A 23,345-nucleotide genomic window follows, 5' to 3' on the forward strand; every position below is an offset into this window, starting at 1 on the left:
TAGAGCAATGAATAGCAAATAATTTCTGATAGAAGCTTATGAAAGATACTATGCTGCTAAAGCTATTTTATGGGTTACTGAGTTTAGTCTGTTTCTTTGTTGAGTCCCATCCTAGATTAGATAGCAGCGTCTTGGTGGGTCTCTTAGTTCTGTAAAAATATGTTGTGCCTTATGTAAGGGGTTTGTTATCCCTAGTCTGTAGGATTTGTTACTAATGGACGAAGTTTAATTTCTGGTTTCTTATCTGATTTTGCCGAAATTATGTAATAAGACTTTAGAATTTTCGATCCTGACATGTGATGCTTATCTCGCAAAAGTTGGAAAAGAGGTTACTATTGTGGTCAATGTGCGCCAGCATAAATAGATGAAGAACGAAGGAATAGAAATCGAAGTGAATTGTGAAGTGATTATATTTTGAAGTAGTCTTTTGTAAAAATGATTAAATCTATATATCGTAATTGTTTTCTTTTGGGGGAAACTGGAGAGGAGCCGTGAAAGAGGAGTGTAGAGGAAATAGGAAAATGATGTAACTAAATCCTCTAATTTAAGGCAGTAATATAAATTGTATATAATTTGTAAGTAATCTTTGTTTAGGACGGATAATATACAAAATTAGGACAATTTTGATAAATAAATTTCAAATATTATATAGGAAGGAAAAAATCCATAAAAAAAATGATCAAGTTTAAGGGGGCCATCTATGAATTTGCCTACTTTCTATATTTCATTACCAGAAATGCACGCATTTGTGACACAGAAATTTGTGAGAAATTCATTAATATAGATGAAATTTTTTATAGACAAATGAATTGTATAGCAAGTTTGATGAAAATAAATATCAGTCAAAAATCATGAAATTTTCTACAAGCGAACCCATGTATTGTACTAAGTACCCGAAATTGTGGGGAGAAATTCAAAAATAGCCAGATTTACATCTGGTCACTCAAAAATAGCTCAGTTTCAAAAGTAATCGAAATTTAGCCACTTTTTATATAAAGATAAATCTGAACGAAAATACTGTTCAAAACCCGGAAAATACGCCAGTATATTATACTGGAGTTCCAACATAAGTATGCTTGAACTCCAGCATATTATAATGGAGTTCCAGGATAAGTATGCTGGAACTCCAGCATAATATGACAGAGTTCAAGCATAAGTACACTAGAACTCCAGCATAATATACTAGAGTTCCAGCAAGTATAATTGTCCCGTATAATATATTAGAGTTTGGAGCACCGGTGCTCCAGTCTCCAGTATATTATACTGGAGTCAGCAAAGTATACCGGTCCAACATAATATACTAGAGTTCATACACAGGTGCACCGAACTCCAGTATATTATGCTGGACCAGTCTCTGTTGTAGCAAAATAGTGGCTATTTTTCATCGACTTCGTAAACGCTGACTATTTTTGAATGACCAATCCGAAAACTAGCTATACCGTGCTATTTTTACGAAATTGTGTTTCCAAAGAAAGGGTACGGGAAAGGGGGGAAAAAGTGACCTACAAATATTTGGTCCATTATAAATCATCAGAAGCATGCAAAATCTTTACAAAACACTTGAAAATTTTTTCCTTGGATTGTGATAAATACTCTAATAACCATATGGTTTGCTGTTAAAGAAGAATATTATTTTTAGAAAAAGATTAATTAAGAACTACATGATTTCTACAATAGAAAAAAGGAATTATTGGTTTAAAAGAGAAGACGAGAAGAACAATGGGAAAAGCCAATTATCCCCAAAACCCAAAAAATACAAAAGAGCGCAGAACAACCCATGGAATATGTTAACGTGAGGGATCACACGTTAATTCTTCTGCAGAGAAACTGGTCCAATCAAGGTCCATTCATTTTGCTATCATTGTTCGTTCTTTAAGGTTACTTTGCATAAATCTTAATTAAAATAGCACATAAAGTATATGGTACACACATTAGAACTAGGTAACATAACTGGAAAAATATAATGACATGACAGATAGCGCACTCCATGCAACAAGAGAGGTTCCCTCGTAAAATTGCACATTGACGCATCAAATAGAAGCTTCTCCTTCCAAGCGAAGTCTCTTGGCGCTTTTTTCCTCGTCCTGACAGCTTGAACTTGCCACCCTGCCATCTTTGGCCTCCAATGAGCACCTCTTGTAAGGTTTAAATCCAGTACGATGAGCTTTCAACCTTACTTGTCCAAGTTCCATCATTGGTAGGCATTTTTCAGCATCTTCTTTGTTGCCAATTACTAACACATTATCTTCCACTGCTTGATGACTGGAACAGATATCGGATGCCTGATCATTAAGGTCTAACTGCGATCCACTTAGACCTTTCTCATCTGGCATTTGCTTAATCTTTTCAAGATTGATTTTTCCCTTATTTTTCGGATCATTTGAAGGAGAAAAGCTTTGAGGCAACTTCTCTCTGGTGAAAAGAGCCTGGAATGCTATCCGTCCCTGTGGAAAAGGTGAGAATCAACAATCATTAAAGCTAGAAATGACAGCAAAGGACTTATAAAAAAACATAAGCTCCCATTACCCCTTCGGAGACTTCTTTCCAAGAATCATTTGGACTGATGCAATTCCTACCACGCCGATTCCCAGCATCTCCAGCTAGAAGGTTAACATTAGGTTCTTGAGGCTCTTCTTTACCTTTCTGATCCTTCTCCAAAGCATCTGTCTCCAAATCACTACTTGAAGGTGTATTGGAACCACAGGAAGAACGGTCTACCTGTTTTCTTCCCTTTCCTGTGTTTGGCTCATGAATTTCAGTGACTGCAGCTCCTTGCTCAGTATTATCAGCGGTTAACCCAGTTTTTAGCTTCCTACCTTCACTCTCCTCCGATTCTGACGATGGCGAAGTTGGCAACTCAGAAGCAGAATGTTGTTCTTGCAAAGCTTCAGAGCAATCCGGGACGGCTTGTTGAGCATGGGGAGAATTATGAGATCCCTCTCTTCCTTCATTCTTCTCTACACTAGGTTGACAAGGATCCACTTGCATTGATGTTGCAGATGTAGGAACACAGGTAGAACTGCTATGAAATGGCGAACACAATGGTAGGAGCCCATGGGCTGCCCACCATGCAGTTGCAGCTGCTACAGTGGCAGCAGCAATTGCTGCCATACTAGGAGCTGAATTAATCTGGCTTGAAGTGTTACCTGTTGGACAATCTACTGGAGCTTCCACATTTGCATAAGGCCAAAAGCTAGCTGCAAAACTTGCTGCAGCATGTGCGGCTGGGTTTTGCAATAACGCAGAAAATATAAGGCTGGAGAAAGTGGAGGAGAGTTGAAGAAACGATCGGTAATCATCTGGATCACGAATAGGGGTGAAGTTAGGGTGGAAACAAGGAAATGACTGATGAATGGAAGACATTGCAGCATTACTATGGTGCTCAGATGTGGCAGATGAAGTAGGGTTGGCATACAAATTTGAGAGTCCCTGGACTCCACCTATCTGGTGACTTACGGATTCAGGATAAAACATATCTGGGGTTGTTTGAGCACCATTCACCCCTAAGGCCCCATCAAGAATATGCACTGGGACATGTCTTGGATAGTTGTGTGGCACTTGCATATCATTTCTTGAGAATTCCCCAAAATGATCTGGCTGACTCGGTTGATCTTTTTTCTCATCTTGTACCAACTTCTCATTCGATTGACAAGATTTCCCCCCGTTGAAGGTGTTACAAGAGCTGTTACTTTGAAAGGACTGTTTAGCGTCGAGTATATCCAACTTTTGATGCTCTTTGGATTCAACAGTAAGAAAAGATTTAGCTGTTACATCATGGTTAATCACTCCTTGAGTGACAGGCACAGACTCATTTAAAGTGCATGATCCTGCAGGTTCTGCAAGTGTCTGCAAAGACTTCCCTAGGGACAGAGAGGGGGCAGAAGCACCTTCCTTGAAAAGAGTGAACCCTTGGGAGCAATTTTTCTTGTTCTGGTCTTCTTGTACACTGCCCAGCTTCTCGTTTCTACCAGGTTTCTGATAAAGAACAAGAATACAACTATGCCATCAAAGAAAACAGAGAAAAAGCTATGCAAGATGAAGAGAAACCCATACCTCAGCAATCGGTTCTTTCTCCAGGTCAAATAAGTTCCTATCCTCACAGATGGAAGAAAAAGGTGTTGATAATTTTCCATCCTTTATTCCCACCTGTGATGAGGGAACTGCTACGCTGGTCTTACGAGGATAAGGATTACTTGGTTTCCTTTTAGGTCGTGGTGGAGGAATTTCAATGTCGAGTGCTTGACTTATTGGGACTCCCTTTATAACAGCCTCCTTTTCTAACTGGAGCAGATTATGAAACCAAAATATCAGCCTACAGTCTAGTTCCTTGACAGAATGGTAATAGGAGAAGTTCAACATGAAAAGAGGAGCAATCAGGACTATTACATCATTGGAATTGCATAGCTGAATCATCAGAAGAATCTATCCAATAACTATCTAAACTACAAACCGTTGGAAAATGTAAATCCTCGTAACGTGGTATAGCTGTAAAGGTACAATGAGTGCTAGGATCTGGGTCTCTCTATGGTAAGACAATAGGGTGGTACACAAGGTGCTGAAACTGCCATGCGAAGTAGCTTAATAATATTTAAAATTGTGCAGGAGAAACGATGATTTTTTTTTAATTGAGGCACAGATTCTACCTTCTGACATATATGTTGTTCCATCACAATGAAACCTAAACTGAAGCAGCACAGCATCACGAATATATTTCAGAAATATGGGTCAATAGTTCTCTTTGTGTATCAGTATCAACACTATCTCATAAGTTTTATAGTTCTATGTGAAAATGTTTTATGGTCCTTCAATTGACTCTTGATGGTAAACCTGTTATCAGATGTCCAAATGACGTCTCACCAAGGGTCTTACCATCTGCATACTATGCATTCATAAAACTTGGATGCCTCATACAGCTGATTCTCTGTTATTGCCTTCATTTGAAGCTTTCAATCATGTCTATGAAATGCAACTTCTAAATCACCCTTTTAAGAGAGTTTGCATCCAAAAATCATTTTCATCTAATTGTCCTTGCAACTCTATTTACTTTGATGATTCTCCTATTCAGATTATATGCTTCAAATGAATCAAATAGAAACCAGAAAAAGAAAAAAAGAAATGACCAACTATTTCGATTTCCTGTAGTTTAGTGCAACTAAATAGACCTCCCCTCTAATTTGAAAAATACTTAACACCTCCCCCTCTAACTGTCATTATAGGAACCTCACCAGTCACTAACTTCCAATATTAAAAATGTTATTAGCGGTGATATTAGGAACAAATGCCAATTATATCCTATTTAACTCAATGGTTCTGATATTCTCCTAAGAGACCAAAGGGTAAAAAGAGGAAGCAAGGAAAGAAGAACCAGGCTTCAAGATGAGACAATAATATCAACCTATTAGAAACCGCATACGAGCTGTCCCTTCTCCCCTTCCCCAATCCCCCAGCTGGTCACTCCTCATTCCGCCTTCACCTATTCCGTTCCCAGGCCCTTATCCACTCCTCCCCCAACTACTTGTCACTCCCCTATTCCATTTTCCAACCTGTCACTCTCACCCAGATAAGAGTATATCTACTGACCAGCGAAAATTCCAATTGGGAACTCAATGCCATCAAAGAGTTTTGCTTTCCCTAGAGAAATGAGCTCCAATTACTGATGAAGGCATGACACATTACATTTGAAACCTTAAAGCTGAAGTTTCAAGTTGGGAACTCAATGCCATCAAAGAATTTTGCTTTCCCTAGAGAAATGAGCTCCAATTACTGATGAAGACATGACATATTACATTTGAAACCTTAAAGCTGAAGTTTCAAGTTGGGAGATAGTCTTTATGTCTGAAATTAAAGACATGAAGACATGACGATGAAGATCCAATTGTAGCTTCTAAAATTGAGCTCTAACTTCGAAATTATCAGTGAACTAAGGTACTTTCTGAGCCACAAGGATGTAGACACCAAGAAGAGATGGGAGGAGCTATTTGGTTAAATAATAAGACAATCAGATATTTTTCAGTTCCACTTTGGAGAGCTGAGGTCTCAGACATCTCTTGACTGTATGTTTAGTGTCGCTAAACTAAAGGGTAAGCAGAGGTCTAAGTTATTCAACCCCCCACCCCAATCCAAAAGAAAAAAATGGGGCCGGTTTGGCTGAGCAGATTGCACAACCAAACCAGCCCCATTAACTTTCCCCTCTAAAATAATATGTAACTAACTTGTCCAATTGGCTAACAATACTACTTCTCTTAAAGGTTTCAAATAGTTTATTCCTTCCATTAATCTTAGACACAGCCTCCACAACCCCCAATTTCACTTTCCTCTTTTAAAATTTTCCTCCTCTGCCAACATAAACTTTATTTTATTAGTGGAACTGAAGCATATAAAGATAATTGACTTCTTTACTTCTCATTTAGCCTTCCGATACTTGATGACAAGGCAAACCATTGTGGGAAAGAGAGGGCCAGCCTATGTTATTAGGCCTGCAAACTAAAAACCACTAGTTGTTTGCTGCTCTGAAATCCATCAGAAATGCAGGATCTACTAGTGCAAATTTTGTTTTGGCATAAACTGCTTACCTTTCAATTCATTTCTCGCGGTAAGTTTTCCCTTTCTTTCTGCTAATATTATCTCTCTTACTTTCTAGATGGACAATGTGAACTAGCTATGATCAACCTGCTCTATTTCCTTAATCAATAACAGAAGTTCCAATCTTAATGAAGCAAAAAAGACTCCGGACAAGTGATTCTTTATGTGCAAAAGGATAAGGGAATATGTGGATCGCCTCCTATTACCTACAAAACAGTGAGATTCAAATTTGAAGTTTATTGGGGTGAATTATATAATGCCTAATATTGTTAAGACATTGCTGGGACATTTGAAACTTAGGAGCACAAGCAGCGGAAAAAGAGATCATATGGACGGTAGGGATCATCAAGTGTTTGAAGGACAGGAGAGTCATGTCCTAGTAAAGATGGTTGTCTTCTTCGTTGTTGAATTTAGTGTACGTGTGGTATTCACAATATGTAAATGATTGGAATTTGATTTGTAGATATGAATTCCTATACGAATGTTTCCTTTAATCCTACAAGGTTTTCTCTTCATTCCTTAAATAAAACTCACTATATCATCCCGAAGGAAAGAGGAAATTCTAATAGTTCCCTTATGACTTTTCTTTTAACTACAAGGTTTAACTACTTAGCTCCAAAGCTATGTACTTTCATGATTCTGTTAAGAATGTAAAATTGGGAAAAAGCTCTATAATGTAAATAAGGAGGCCAATTTTCTAAACCCTGTAAATACAACAACAACAAACCCAGTGTATTCCCACATGTGCTGTCCGGGGAGGGTAGTGTGTACGCAGACCTTACCCCTATCTAGTGCAGGTAGAGAGACTGTTTCCAATAAACTCTGTAAATACATCATTAGGAAATTTTTAGGGATAAAATAGAGACACTATTTAATCCTCAATAGCTTGAGGGAAACAATGAAACAAGTCACTCACTTAAAACCTCTTATTCTTTTTCTTCTCTTTTAAAATGGTATCAGGGACAGGGTGTTTTGTCCATCATTGAACTTCCTTTTCATTCAAAAGACATTGGATACAGATCAGAGATTTGTGAAGAAGCAGAATGCGATGCTTTAATTAGTAACTACCAGCAAAATTTCGAGTCTCACCTCCCAACGAACAGAAACCCAAATGCCGGTGACTCAAATAGCAACCGTCCAATTGTCTGAACAAGCACGTGTGCACCGCACGAGCCAACTCAACCACTTTGTTGGTGATGGAAACTCTATCACGTGCCATCAACTTCAACGACCTCTCTTGCTAGCTATCACTTAACCAGTCATCCTTAAGACTCTCAAAACATCAGTTAAACCTAATGAACACCTTCTTGGATTACGTTCCTCTCTTCACCACCTTCTCTCTTTTTTTCTTTTTTATGCTTCAGTTATTGACCCTTCTTTTCAACTTCTTGTTGTTTCCTTGTTCCTTAATCTTGCCATCATCTTGGTGTTGAGGTCACTCTGTTTCCTGCTCTAGCAGGCTAATGTCTGTTATTTTCTTCAGCTTTTATCTTAGTTTCCTTTTTCAAATAGTTCTTATTTTAAAGAAAATGACGATAGAAAATTCAATCTTTTGGAAAATCTTTCTCGTCTTCTTCTCCTTTAATTGCTGCTGTAATTTAGAAAACAATTCCCTGGATGACTTCTGTGCAATTATGGATCATAGGTCAAGTGTATTAATGACCCTGCTAAAAAACTATTCTAATGTTGCGGCTTCTGATTGGACAAGACAGATTACAATATCTAGACAACTTTGTTTCCTCAATCGTTTGCAGCTTCTGACTTGGAACTCAATCTTTTTCCATCTTGTAAGACTTGTTGGAAAACTTGGGATACCTAAAATCATATACACGAATGATATTCAACGTAAATGAGGTGATTACACAGTTCAACCTGATATTGAAGTAGGTTGATCAACGCGGAAACCACGACTTGTGACTGTGGCTTGGGACCAAACATAGAGAGCCCATGGTGTGCCTTGGACCCAGGTTGGTGCCAATTATGACCAACTTGAAGGGTGCCTGGAGTAGTGCTTCAACCCACGAGAGAAGCCTGCCGTGACCAACTGCACTAGACAGTGCCAGGAATGCCCAGAATTTTATCTCGCTTAAGTCATAATTTGATCCAATGTCCGACACTGCTCAAATCAGTGTTAGGGAGGTGAAGAAAATACTTGTTTTGATGCGTGGAATGCTTAAGTGTGTGTTTGAGGAGGTTGGGATTGAAATAAAGTTGTTTGGGAGTCAAACGAGGACTTTGAGAAGAAGAAGAGTTGGTAAACAAGGCCTCACTTCAAACGAGTACAACTCTCAATGTAGGAAGAATTTGGACATGGTTTTTGAAAGAAATTTGTAACCTGTGAAATTCTAGTTTCTAATGTTCAACCGTTTGTCATTTGAACTTTCCTATAAGAAGTTATGGCCATTTAACCAAACTCTGTGATCGCAAGGAAGTATGTGCAATCGCAAAAGGGAGTGAGGAAGAAGAGAGTGGTCTCTAGAAGGCATTGTGAGCACAAAGGGGGTCTTGTGATTGCTAAAAAATATTTTGCTTCAGGTAGCATATTCAGTAAAAGCTTTGAGAACATAAAGCCCTAGGTTTTGCAATCGCAGAAGCCTAGAACCTTACTCACATATTTAAATCCCCCAAATTGCGAATTCTCCATTTCCTTCATTTTCCCAAGCTCCCCACACGATTCCAACTAGGGTTTTCACCCGGGGATTATCTCCCACCCTAGGGTAAGATCTCTTTAGCCATTTTATACTATTCCCAACATTTTAAAGCTAATCTTAACACAAAAAATCATAATTTTTGGTTAGATCTTCAAACTCCAAGCCAACCACCAAGAACACCAACTTAGAAATTTGACTACAAAGATGTAATCCCTTCACTTTAACTTGATATATTAGCTATAATAGAGTATAAGCAGATTGAATATGGTGGATATTTGTCCTTCTTTGGAGGTTTGAGCTGAAAATCAACTTAAGACATATATTAGGGGTTGAAATGACTTCATACGCTATGAATGACTTGGTTAAGCTATGATGATTCAGATTGATCGGGTTGAGCACCTTATTGAGTTCGTAAAAATATTTTGCTAGCTAAGGATCAAGGTAAGTGGAGGCCTAACCTTTCTAAAGGCGTTGTCTTCCCAAATGCATGATTTAAACGTGGAATTGTGCATGTAGGGACAAGCATCTGCAAGTCTCACCATATGAAGTAGTGTTTGTATTCATTTATGTTGTGAAGATGCCTATAAATATGTTTTGAGCACCTTTAAACTTACGCACTCGGTTTTATGAATAAAAAAATATGAATGCTTACAATGAGAATGATACGAATGTAGGATTGGTCAACAAATCAATATTGATTGTGTTATGCAAAGTAAGGCAAAAAGTGGCGTAGGCTAAAACCATATGTGGCCCCCTAAACTTGTTTGGATTTTCCTTAGACACCTTATCGAAGCTATGTTCCAATTGAACACTTAGACCTACTCAAATTTGTACCAATTAGTAAGGACATGTGGCATTTGGGTCCAAAATAATCATAGAAAATGAATAATGAGTTTTTTAAAAAAAAAATATTTTCTACACCCCACACCCACCTAACCCCTCCCCCGTTTCTTCTTCTCACCCTTAGAGCAATTGCACCTGTCCGCCGTCCCCTCCAATCCCCATACCCACCAGCAAGTTTTTTCTCTTCTTTTGTTCTTATTTTGTTATCATTCATACTGAATCATACAGATAGTGAATAAGATCAATAATTAACATGGTGTGGTGGTGTTTGTTAGGAGGTGGCCGAAAATCGATGGGTTGCTGTAATTCAGTGGGTGGCTCCGCTCGGAAATGGGGATAATAAAGTTTTGGTAGACCAATTTTGTCAAAGGCTCATTTAAGGCGCGCTTAAGCCCTGAAGCTCAAAAAAGCTCACAGAGGGTGCTTCCCCTCGCTTAAGCTGCGCTTTAGTGTATGCAAGGCAATAAGGCATGAACACTCATTGCCCATGAATTCTATCTTGAATCGAACGGTACTAAACAACAAATATAATTGGCAAATAAGTGTATTAGTTATTAAGGAAAACATTATGAATGAACTTGTTACTTTTTCCTTAAATTACATATCTATTTTTATTTTTTTCCTTCATTCCACCTTTTTTTACTAAAACACACACTTAAATTACACTTTGCGCTTAAAGCCCCAATACATATGGAACGCTTTTTCGAGCTTTTCGCCTTTCACAACACTGTGGTAGACTCCATTTGAAAATTGACTCTCAGCCCTTCTTTACTTTGAGATCCAACTATAAATTCTCTTTAGATTTGTGTCAACCTACCGGAAAAAAAAGGAGTTTCGCCGAAATTTTTTGAAACCCAGATCTGATTTTCCTTTTCCAATGAGCTACTTTGTTTTTTTTACTAGGAGAGATCAAGAGAATTGGGTTGGGTTAAAGTGTAATCGGTGCTTTTTCCAATGAAGGTAGTGGCGACAGCGGTAGTGGTAGTGGGGGATGATGGTGGATGGTGATGGCGGGATAGAATGAAGGAGAAGATATATAAAAAAGGCTAAATTAATATATCGCACGCACCTATTGTAGGTGTATTACACTCATCTTGCCATGTCAGGGAAAAATGTTTAAATGGTACAAATCTAAATTGGTTGAAGTGTTCAATTGGAACATAGCTTAGATAAGGTGTCTAAGAGGAAAATTCAAACAAGTTTAGGGGGCCGCATACGATTTTGGCCAAATGGCATACTTGATATAAAAGTCATAATGAAGTGCTTATGTTCAAGATAATGATGTGATACATGTTAAGGCCTTATGATCCAAGTTGTGATATTGAATTGAGTACTGGCCCTCGTGGGTGAAGTATCAAAATCCATAGCTCAAGAAAATATGGCCCTCGTGGGTGGATTATAAGAAAGTATGGCTATAGTGAGCAAATTAGGATTTGCTATAAAGACTGAGGATTTGCTATGTCTCAAATGAGTTTTCTACAAGAATATGAGTTGAAAGCTCGTGGTTAAATATGGAATGTTAAATGTTCTTTACCTAAATATAGTTTTGCTCTAAGTGATGGATATATGAAGTTATAGTTTATAATGTGATGCAACTTTTCTTTAAGCCTTGTCTCACTTTTTGAAGGGAGGTCGATAAGACTGAGTACTTTCTGTACTCACTCCCTAGACGTATGTTTTCCACACATACACGTTCCACTCATGATGGTGTTACGGGCTAGGAGATGTCACTCTCTACCTTTTCATTTTCGTGAGCTCGACACTTATGCGGATTTTCTATGTGATTCTTTTGTGTTGCTAGGCTGCGACCCCTGTGCTGACCGTGTGTTGTTATCTCTTAGAAGCTCCATGATACCTTTGTTGCAGTAGTACATATATGTTTGGACTATAAGTGTCGTGTTACTTACCATGTAGTCTTGATTTAGAAACTTAAAACCTTTATTATGATGATGATGTGCGATGGAAATATAGGATATGGGTTAGCTCGACCAATGTTATGTTTCAGGTGCAAGCCATATCCCTCTGGTTTTGGGTCGTGATAGGTATCACCTAGACTTATCCCTGATGATGGGCTACTAATGTTGGTCCACGCAAGTTATGCTACTCTATTTTAGATGTCCAACACCATGTGTGTGAGGGGTGTGCTAAATCTCACATTAAGTAAATGTATGAGTTGTACTCCTTATTTGGTCTAAGATTGTCCTCACCACTTAAACTACCTTTCCGGATAAGTTAATTCCAACGTCCATTTTCTCACCATGACTATTTAATATACTCTTCTTTTCATCGATTTTATCTTTTCTCTTAACAAGTCAAAAATCTTAGACTCGATTAGTTTAGTTTTAGTGCCCAACAAGTTTGTCTGTTTTTATCCCTTTAAGAGCCCGTTTGGATTGGTTTGTTTTAAGTGCTTTTAAGCCAAAATCGCTTTTAAGCCATTTTGTAGTGTTTGGATAAACTAAAAAAGTGTTTTTAAGCACTTGTTTTCAAGCTAAAATGACAAAAACAAGCCAAAAGCAAAAAGCTAGAAATCCTAAGTTATGGCTTAAAAGCTATTTTGGCTTAAAAGTCACTTAAAACAAGCCCATCTAAATGGGCTCTAAGTCAATTTTGAGATGTAACGTAGAAAAGGACTACCAAATAATAATTTTAGGTGTAACTGCCACTTACACTAGCAATGACTCATGACATTATGTTTAACTTATAAGTTAGATTCAAAGAGTTCTTCCTTTCCTCCTTTTCCATCAAACTACAATTTAGCAAGAAATAAAAATATCTAGCACATTATCTAGCTAGTTTTACAAACTATCAGCAAGTTCTTGAAGAATACTAGAACATTCTAAGTTTTTCTCGGCATAGCTTTCCCTATGACTATCTTCTTTTTCAGTTCATTTTATCTATGTTATTATGCTGCATTTCCCTTATAATAATCCAAGATAGGTTGCTGATTGGGGGCTCCAGAATCCCTTTGGTTTGTATAACCATTTTGGCTTTGATTAGTTAATGGGCTATAGTGATGACCCATCAAATTTTTTAGCTCGACATGCTTCAGCCTCAGTTCCCCGGTCTCCTAGTTTTGAACTTCGAATTAACCAATATTTTTCCCGATCATCAATTCGAGAATCCAGATTCATGTTCATTTTCACATATTTGTTCTCCCTCACACTGTGTTCCTGCTATGTTAGTCTTTGTTCCCTCTCGCCTTCAGATACCCTCTTCAAATCTCCTCAGTCCCATTCGAGTACTTACCTATCTTGGATCTTGAATAAGCTTAAACCCTGATAAAAAAGTTGTTCATTTCTTATCTCCTGAGTTTGGAATTTCGTTGAATCATTACAAGTAATTTTATCCTTGATATATTTATTAGATTAAGACAGGTATCCAATTATACTCCACAGATTCCCTATTCTGACAAAAAAAGACTCATACACCATAGAATAGATAATAACCAAACTTCAAAAAATCTCCTTTCTTCCTCCTTAAATCCATATGACCGGATCTGAAAGACTAGACATCAAGCAACACAAAAGATCAATTTATCCATTGATTAAACTCGATCTACCTTTACTGTAAAAAGGAATAAAAAAGGCAACAAAACATTTAAACTTTCAACTTTAGACCATGATGCCACTTTCCAAGTCCTAACAACGGTATCAGCTATTACTTTCACCGGACTAGGCGAATCAGATAATCCGACCAAGAGTCAAAGTCGTTTCATCTTTCCTCCATTTCCCTTCTCAAAATCAAGAAGATTGTTTCATTGTGAACTTCAACATAAAATATCCTTCATAACAAGGTATTCATGACTTTCTTTTTCTTTATTTTCAAAAGGGAAGATAAGTCTAGCAAAAAGGAAGAGTTTCTCTCTCTTGAACCCACACCTCTCGGCATTTTGGGTTTATAAGATGGGAAGACTAATGCACGTAAGAAAAGCAATGGGCTTCATGAGTGCTGATTAAGCCATTTGCCCTGTCTATTGCTCAGCACCTTCTTTGATTTGATGAACCATGTCTTCACTGGAACATTCGTGGTTCTCTACTTTAATGATGTTCTGATGTACGCAGACATCAGGAGGAGTGTTTGTCTCACCTTCAATTAGTGTTTCAAGTTTTAAGGGATCAAAGGATCTATCTGAAAACGTAAAGACGTAGCAATTCTTCACTAATATTCTTACTCGTTCCATTTCAATTTATGTGGCGGTGTTTGACTGGGTATATAGTTTAAGGCGGTGTTTGACTGGGTACATAGTTTAAGAAATAAATAAATACTTTTGAAACTTGTGGTCTAAAACAAACTATAGAAATTCGTATGACTATTAATCATTTCATTAAGGTAAAATGTGAAGTTTAAAGTTAAATTGTTTCTAAACAAGGAAGTATAACATTCATTCTGGGACAGAGTAAGTATGACACATAAATTGGGACGGAGGGAGTATAGTTTTTGGTTATGTAATATCAGTTAAAGGAGCGAAAAATACTTGTAAAGCGGATTGTAGTTCTTATTTGCATGTTGCAATCACTTCATGCATCAAACTATTCGGGGATTGCTTTTTTTCAACACTATACCAAGCCTTAGAATTCAGACACTTCCCAGTCTAAAAGGTTCCTCTTAACTCTTATGTCCCAATGAATTCCCCCTCTTGAAACCTCTAGGTTTGTCAGACTGTCTTCTTCTTCGGACTCGAGATATTATAATTGATCGGGAGTATGAGTCCCAACATCTCCACTCTACATCACATACGACATACTTTATTGCTTCCGCACATAAAACGTGCTTCTTAATTTTGAATCTCTATAACCATTCCCCTAATACAACCTTATTGAAAATCTAGAGATCTTTCACCCCAAGATCCCCCATTTGTTTGGAAACCTAACGTCCTAACGGGTGAAGTCGAACTTCCAAACCCCAATTTTTTGAATCCCGAAAGAAATTCTTTTGGAGCCTTTCTGATTTATTTGTGAATGCGTGAAGCAATGACATGAAGTAGGGATGCTCAACTGACTACTCTTAGTTATTAGTACTTCTCTCCCTCCTTCGGTTGATACCTCTTTTGCAATCATGTTAGACTTTTCTGAACTCTACCAACCAGCGGCCTTCATGTTGTTTGGACCTTGTTGGAAGCACCTGTACTATATACTCAATATTGTCCGTTTCACCCATCAAAATAATCTCGCACTTCCTAAAATTGATCTCGAGGCATGGCATTTCCTCGAATCACCGTTAATTTAGTTGGTTAATGTCCGCTTACAGAAAGCTAAAGTGTCATCTGTGAAAAAGAGGTGTGGAACCTTCACTATCAATTACCTCCGCTGCAGAGAAACCCCTCAGATAACCACCTATCACAACCTATCATTCTACTCAGTGCTTCCATTATTCGATGAATATCATGAGAGATAATGGATCGTCTTGTCACAAACCTTTCGAGCTGCCAAAGAAGCCACATGGGCTGCCATTCACTAGGGTCGAAAATTTGACCTTTGACCATTTATATACAGAAAATTTGATCCACTTCCATCACCTATCCCTAAATCACATCTTCAACATTATAAAGTTCATGAACTCCCCCCGTTCAAGGACCATTCTGTTTGCCACCAAAGCCTCGTCTAAAATTGTCTTCATTCGACAAATGAATTTTGAGAATTAGACACTTAATCGTCCAATACCTTCTTTATTCTACTAGAAAACACCTTAGATATTATCTATATATGCTTCCCACTATATTTTTAGACATGTAGTCTTTGATGTTTGTTGCTCCTTCCTTTTTGATATGATGGCTATGAAGGACGCCTTGAGCCTTCTTTCAAATTCTTTAGTCCCTTGCTAATCTCGAACGCAATTATATATGTTGCAAGCTAAGTAAAAATGATATCCATGCACCCACTTGGGGAATAATATCAAATAGTTATGCAAGTAATTAGAATTGTTAGATGTATAAGTAGCTTATAAGGGTCGTTTAGTTTGCCGCATTAAGAAAAATAATCACCATATAAAATTTAGCAAACAATTTTAGGTTGGCCGTATAAGAAAAATAATCACTACATAGCTTACTGTAGCAGTTGGTTAGCCTCATGAAACTCCATGTTAAGTGCCCCACATTCATGAAGGAAATGCATTGTTGTCTTCTTATTATGGTTTTGGAGTAATCCTCACCTCTTAAGTCAGCTTTTTGGATTAAGCTGCCCAAGGTCCATTTCTTCTCGTGGTATCAAAGCCAAATCCATTTTTGTTCTTGGCTTACCCAATGATGGGCCCACATATTATATTGTTCATGCTCCAAATGTCTAATTCTAGGCGTGAGGGTGTTAAGTGTCCCACATTGATGGAGAAAAGGGGTTGTTATCTCCTTATATGATCTTGGGTAATTGTCACCTATGGAGCTAGCTTTTGGGGTTAAATTTGGCTCAAGGTCTGTTTCTTCTCAATATCAATACGTCATCTTAGAATTATTGACAACATTATTTTATGCTTATAAAAAAAGGAGCAAATTTGATGAGAAAAAAAAGATGCCTTCATGTTAGGAGTGGGCATCGGTCGGTTCGGTTCGGTTGTGAATATTATCTGTTTGGCATATCGGTTATCGGTTTACAAATATGATAAATCGATAACCGAACCAATAAGATATCCGTTATCGGTTAATCGGTTATTAACCATTATCGGTTTACCCGATAAGATAAATCAATCTACAGTAAAAAAAAAACGACAATCCACTAGAGTTAAGCAAAAAAAAAAAAAAAGAATTCACATATAATATACTACCCATTTCTGCGTTATGGCCACAACTAATATTTGAAGCATGCTTTATTTTGACAAATTCAACACCTGTGCAATCTCAAAAATTGATACTACAACTCCACAAACATTCCATCTCCACTTCGCTGGAAATAACAGTTAACAGGAACATAAATAACAATTTTTTGGTTTCCTGCCAAACCATAATCAAGAGATCAATGTCTTTTTTCAGAGTCTAATTGTAGCAAGAGCAACAAGAGTACCAGTAATTCAACAGTTGTCCAAACACAACTAAAATAGTACTAATTCTTATTGGGTTATCGGTTAACCCATTAAGAAATTAGGCAAACCGAGGCCCGAACCGATAACCTAACAGTGAAATTTTTTTAAACCGTTATCAAACCATTAACCCAATAACCCGATATCGATACCTCAATAAGCTTTTTTCGATTTGGGCTATCGTTATACCCGATATATGCCCAGCCCTACTTCATGTTAACTATAGTTCTATGAAACTAAAGGTATTCCTTGCTTAATATTGACAGTAAAAATCCAATATTTAACAAAGACATCATTTTTCAAGAAGATGATAATTGGAATTGGATGTAAACTGCAAATCATGCCATATATAACCAAAGAAGCAAAAGTTGAAGTAATATCATCATTGCCTTCAACTTCAAATATCAACCCAGTTGAAGAAAACCCAACAAAGAGATAAAATTTATAAAAATTAAACTGGAAACGTGGCAGAAGTAGTGAAAGAAGAAGACTTACTAAAGACGATGCAAGGGGATACACATGATTGACCAAAACAAAACATGTGGCTATTTATCTACCTCAACAAAGAAATATTACATAAAGAGTGAAATTCCATAAAACATGTTCCACAGGGCACCTGTTCAATAAATCAGGACAAAGCGATTGATCCAGTTGAGAGCGTAGCGTAGGAGACAGGTAAGATGACCGTCAACGGACAAAAGCCTCTCATTATTATTATTTCACTTTTATGCTTCAATCAGGCCTATATTCGCATTTGAATGATACCAATCGAGATGGCTTTTTCAGGGACTGGCCTCTTCCCTGAGGCAATCCCTGGGATTCAAAAGAGAGAGAAGGAACTTTCTGTGTCCTATGCCGTCATCACTAACCATTCCCCTTCTCTTTGCATTTCTTGATCGGTCGCTTCCTTTCGCTTTCATGCGGAAGGTTCCCCCTACCGGCCTGAAAGAAAGAATGGTTTTTAGATAGAGCGTTGGCTATGGCGCCATTTGCGAAGGAATGGGTTTATGCGCTTTCTTTACTACTATGCTATTTCTCCCGTCTCGGACGTGATTCGTATTTGATGCTCTTATCGGATTGGGTGCTTGATTCCTTAGCTGAGCTAATGATTTAGATGCGGAATCTGAGCTAATGGCTCACTTCACTACCTTAAGCGGAGCTAACTACAGGCCAAAATATACTGCAATCACCCAGACCTTTCTAATACTGAAAACCTGTATACGAAATTTCTTCAGTTGCTTACTCGGCCTAAGCAAGCCTGACCGAACACCCGAAAGAAGTTCTTTCTCCATCGAACGGGAATGGACGAAGAACGAGGAGGCATTCTTCATAGAGAAGAGCCCTGAGAAATTTCACGATAACTGAAGAGGGAATGCGGCATTACTACTTTTATAAGACTATAGACTTGGAAGGCATTCCCAGTTCGCCATAACACAGTCTTAGGGTCACTACGAGCTGGACTCAATTTCTTTTTCCATATATTTGTTATTCAAACTTTTAACTATTAGTCTTGGACTACTTATCAAAAAGAAAATCTATTAGTCTTGGACTACACATACATATTTGATTTTTTTCCCATTTGCGCCTTTCTTCATTAAAGCCCACGCATTATTTGCGGTTTGCGCTTAAAGCCCCAATGGACCTTAGAGCTTTTTTGCACTTTTCGCATTTCCTAACACTACTACGTAGTAATGTCGTCTGCCATTGTCAAGAACAATAGGAAGTTCTTTTTTTTTTTTATAACGGTGGTGTCCGGGCCAGCTTGCGTACACCTCGACTAATTCCATGGGATATCAGCTACTTTGAAACAGGCTCTAAAATGGCTCTGTGCAGATTATAAAGCAAAAGGTTGGTAGCAGGCGAATTCACAGAAAAACAAGGTACTTTGGCATTTACACCTATTGCACCAAGAAGCTATAAGATTGTTGATTTCTTGCTACTCAAAAGAAATGGTAGACTTTTCAACTTGATCTTAGATCTCCTAAAAGATCTATGTTTTTAAGAAATTAATTATACTGAATTTTTTTTAAAAAAAATTATGTTGACCAACCACAAGGTTTTTACAAGAGAAGAGTATAGAATTTTTTTACTACAAAAGAAAATAGAATTTATAAGTTGAAAAGGGCAATCACGGGTCAAAAGAAGCTACTAGAGCTTGATATGATGAGATTAATCGTTATCTTACCAAAGCTTTCAGTAAAGTAGATCTGAATGCAATTTTTGTGTCTTGATCAATGGGTTTTGGTGGTTATTCTCTGCGTCTATGCAGATGATTGGTTTCAAAATTATTTCAAGCCTCATGAACGAATGTAGAAGTGACACAAGGAGTACTTACGAGATGACAGATACATGACTCCTGCATTATATTTCCAAGTAATTGAAGTGCCCCTAAGAAAAGAGAGGATATTGATTTCGCCAATAGAAATATGAAGCAATATCCTTATGAATTCAAGAAGGAGAAGTGGAACACAGCTGAGATCTCACGGGAACAAAAGAATAATGTGAAAAGAATGTGGTTACGTCAGCATAAAGACTGACAGACAAGTTATATCTAATACTACAAAAGCTTACCTAACATTTGCAGCAAATTTGCTGTCCAAATTCATGCAAGAACCAAACAAAAATTCATGGATACTTGAAAGGTACTCGACTATGGAATATTTATTTAAGTGTCGATGATGTGAACTTGATTGTTTATGCAGACAAAGATTGGGCTGCAAGTCAGAAGAACATGAAAAGAACTTTTAAATTTTTATTGCACTTGGATGAGGAATATTTTTTTGGCTATCCCAAAAAAAGCAAAGGTTGTTGCTCAATCATTCTCTGAAGCAGAATATACTGCTGTATCAAAAACTCCATGAGTTATTTGGTTCAAGGGTTGCGTAAAGATATTGGGTATAAACACGACGAAGGAAGTGTGATCCATGGTGAGAACAAATCTGCCATAGTCATGAGTGAAAACCAAGTGATAGTGACAGAAGTAAGCACATAATCATAAAATATCATTTCATCATAGAAGTTTCTCAAAATGGTTTAGTTTAACTCAAGCATTGCACAATTTATAAACAGTTAACTGACATACTAACCAAGTCACTCCCTAAAGAGAAGTTTGTCTACCTAAGAGATGATTGGAATCATGAAGCAAGCACATTAAGGGAGGGAGGGAAGAGGGGGGGGGGTTTAGAATTCATTAACTTCTTTTGAATAGATTGTCTTTTTTCAGTTTTCCATGAATTGAATTTATTCTTACAGTTTCCAGTGGTAAAGTTCATACACTATCTGTCTATCACACTAATCTAATCAACACAAATATAGTTCCAAAGAGGGAAAATTAAAACAGACAATTGCTTTACAAAATGCAAAAGAATGGTTAATTCAGCATTGACGTACTTTAGAGCATGACTACTCTTCTAATTTTTAAAATATTTGCATGCACATACATATATAAATAACTGTTACATGACAAGGCACATTACAGACCCAAGAAAAGAGGATCAGAATATCAGACCGAATTTTACTTCTAATATCATATAAAGCAAGTTAATCCGAAAAGTAGTTTAGGCAATGTGATGTACATACGTAGAATAGAAATATTCAAACCAAGAGGATTGGCCAAAGCATCTGAAATAGTAGAATTCACCTATACTTAAAAGCTTCAAGCTTATACGGGAGATATTCATTCATATTCCTTTTTATATCATGTTTTCAAACACTCCCCTTATGCCTGACCAAAATAATTGTGGGGCAAGCATGTGGAAGTTTTTCTATCATAGGTGGCAATCAAACTTGAAAATCATTGCCACGATTAGCATGTGTTATTTATATGACTCATGACTCACAGAGAAAGATATCTATTTATTAAGAAAACGTACTAGCTGACAGAAAACAATGATAACTAAGCCTATAAGTAAGCTTTAGGTACAATAAATTAAATCCTGGAACCATCAAGAAAAATAAGCATAAGGTGAAAAGGAGCTAATGACCTTTGTAAAGAATTTTTGCGCATGACTTCTGATCTGCACGGCAGTTTTTGTTCCTATGTGTTCTGCACAATAGCAAAAGTATAAAATAACTAAACAACCACAAAAAGGCTTCAAGGTAAGAAAATACATAAATGCATAACAGATAGAATGTTGACCCCAATTTCTGAAACGAGATAGTCAGTGGATTCAGCTGTAAGTTGATAAAAGAACAACACCATATGAGTTACTGGATTAAGTTGACTTGGAGCATAGACAAATACATTTTTTCACAAATACATGGACTAATCAGTTACCTACATAGGTAGGTTGTCACAATAGTATCTATCAGAAGAGTATAAATTCTATGTCGGGATGGTGTAAAAGTTATTTGAACGATCAGGTACTTATTAAGTAATTACAGGTAATCTCCTAATAAGGATTAATGGGTAATCAGCCAAAGATTGTAAGTAACCTGCTATCATAGGTTAATTCATTACATTGTCAGTGTATATATCTTAAGTCCTTATCAATACTTAGCCTAACAGTTTGATTCAACTAATAAAATGAAAGAGTAACATATATCTAACCTTCTATGCGCTGCCAAGCACGCCCATAGAGTTTCAAGGCTTCTAGGAACCTATTGTGTTCCTCCTCTGTCCATCGCTCTCGTTGCTTAGTGATGGTATAAGGTTTCCTTGTCTGCCATAAAAAGAAAAGCCATCAGACTTGTATAAATAGCCTATCAACCAAAGTAGATTAAAAGGGAAGCCCTAGTGCAAGAAGCATCTTGCGTTCAAGTAGGATCCGGGGAAGGCCCGCACCCCAAGGGGTTGTGTTGTAGGTAGCCTAACGTGACGTAAGCGTCAGTGGCTGATTCCACCGTTCCAACCCGTAACCTATAGGTCACACAGAGACAACTTTACCGTTGCTCCAAGGCTCCCATTCTAATCAACCAAAGTAGAGTAATATACAAAATATAGGGACCTTAACAACAAGTTCCTCTCCAGAGGAATAAGGGTCCATCAAAATAGGAGGACCGCAGTTAGCTAGCGCTGCTTCAAATCCTCACGGACAAACAGGGGATACAGAACAAATCTTCTTCTTCCAATTCTCCCCACAACATCAGTAGTTACTAGCAAATATAGTTTAGCCGTGGTGGTGTAGTACAAAAGAACCTGATACTGTAACACTACTGCAAAAGAGAGGTAGAACCAGTAACAAAAAGACATTGGATAATAATCCACTTGCTGTGTTTCCCCATATCAATTATAAGCATAAATTTAAATCGAAATTCATAAATATCTCAAACCTTCTTCCAGATTCTAAAAGATGCAAGTAATAACTGCTAACTAATTTTTTATTTTTCTAAAATAATTCTTCAAATTAAATCAGAGTCCACCAGGATAGACGAAAATTCCTTATCCAGAATTGCTCACCAAAACGAACCGCATGTTGCCTAAACCTTTAACAAATCAATCAAAAACAAATAAACACAAGAAAAAAGAGTGAACTCAATCAGCTACTTACCAAATTAACTAAGCAATTTAGCAACAAAATTAACTTTAAAGCCGAATCAAATCTGAAAACCCTAGAGATTTAAGAAGTACCTTCGAAGAAAGCCATGTTGTTGAAAGAAGAGTCTAGATGTTTTTCCGCTCATGCATAAAGTGAAAACTCATCCACCATTTGTTGATGAAAAACACATAGTTTATGTGTAACAATGGTGGATCCGAGAAAACAAGTATACAGAGTAAAATCAGCTGGTGAATTAGCCCAAAAAAGGAGCAAAAAACAGAGTGGAGAGTAGGAAGAAGAAAAGTTGAAGAAACTGTAGAAGAAAAGAGGTTTGAGCCAAAGGAAGTTTTTGATTTTTCATAAATCAGAAGAAAAATTCTCAGCCACTACTCTTTTTGCTACTGGATTTATTTTTTAGAAAATTGAAAAAATAGAGGATATATATTTGAGGCTAGAATGTGCTAATGGCTGAATAAGAGAGAAATAGATTACACGTGTCCTAATTGTAGTGGTGAAGTTTTGGTACGGAAGCCCTCATGGGTCCCACCTTGCACTTTTTCGAGATCAAGGTACAAATTGTAATCTCAGCCACAAACTCGGTAGACAGAACTCGTGGCAAAGTGAGTGAGTTAACTCGCCGAGTCATGAAAAAAGGCAGCAAAAGTGCCTCCACCTAATCATTGTGGGACCTGCTAGATGACGTGGCATTTTGCTGAAGAACGCGTGTCTCCGAGAAGAGCGCGTGTTCGATACTGCCCATAAGTTCGTAAGGTCAGAATTGGCA

At 37.4% G+C, this 23,345-nt stretch overlaps 1 protein-coding gene across 2 annotated transcripts; it reads right to left on the reverse strand.

Moving 5' to 3' along the window:
- Nucleotides 1-1,828: 1,828 nt before the first annotated feature.
- LOC104241544 (protein LATE ELONGATED HYPOCOTYL) lies at nt 1,829-22,966 on the reverse strand. 2 transcript variants are annotated; one of them, XM_009796489.2, is made up of 8 exons: nt 22,654-22,966; nt 22,483-22,508; nt 22,031-22,238; nt 21,634-21,745; nt 21,068-21,129; nt 4,054-4,281; nt 2,527-3,975; nt 1,829-2,444 (listed from the first exon to the last, which is right to left on the reverse strand). In XM_009796489.2, the coding sequence occupies exons 3-8, from the start codon at nt 22,067-22,069 to the stop codon at nt 2,031-2,033; spliced, it is 2,304 nt and encodes a 767-aa protein (XP_009794791.1). In that variant the 5' UTR covers nt 22,070-22,238; nt 22,483-22,508; nt 22,654-22,966; the 3' UTR covers nt 1,829-2,030. The 2 variants fall into 2 exon arrangements, with proteins under 2 accessions (XP_009794791.1, XP_070009152.1); XM_070153051.1 differs by having other exon boundaries at nt 22,356-22,508.
- Nucleotides 22,967-23,345: the final 379 nt, after the last annotated feature.

This window comes from Nicotiana sylvestris, chromosome 8 (genome assembly GCF_000393655.2).
Source record: "Nicotiana sylvestris chromosome 8, ASM39365v2, whole genome shotgun sequence".
NCBI classification, from domain to species: Eukaryota; Viridiplantae; Streptophyta; class Magnoliopsida; order Solanales; family Solanaceae; genus Nicotiana; species Nicotiana sylvestris.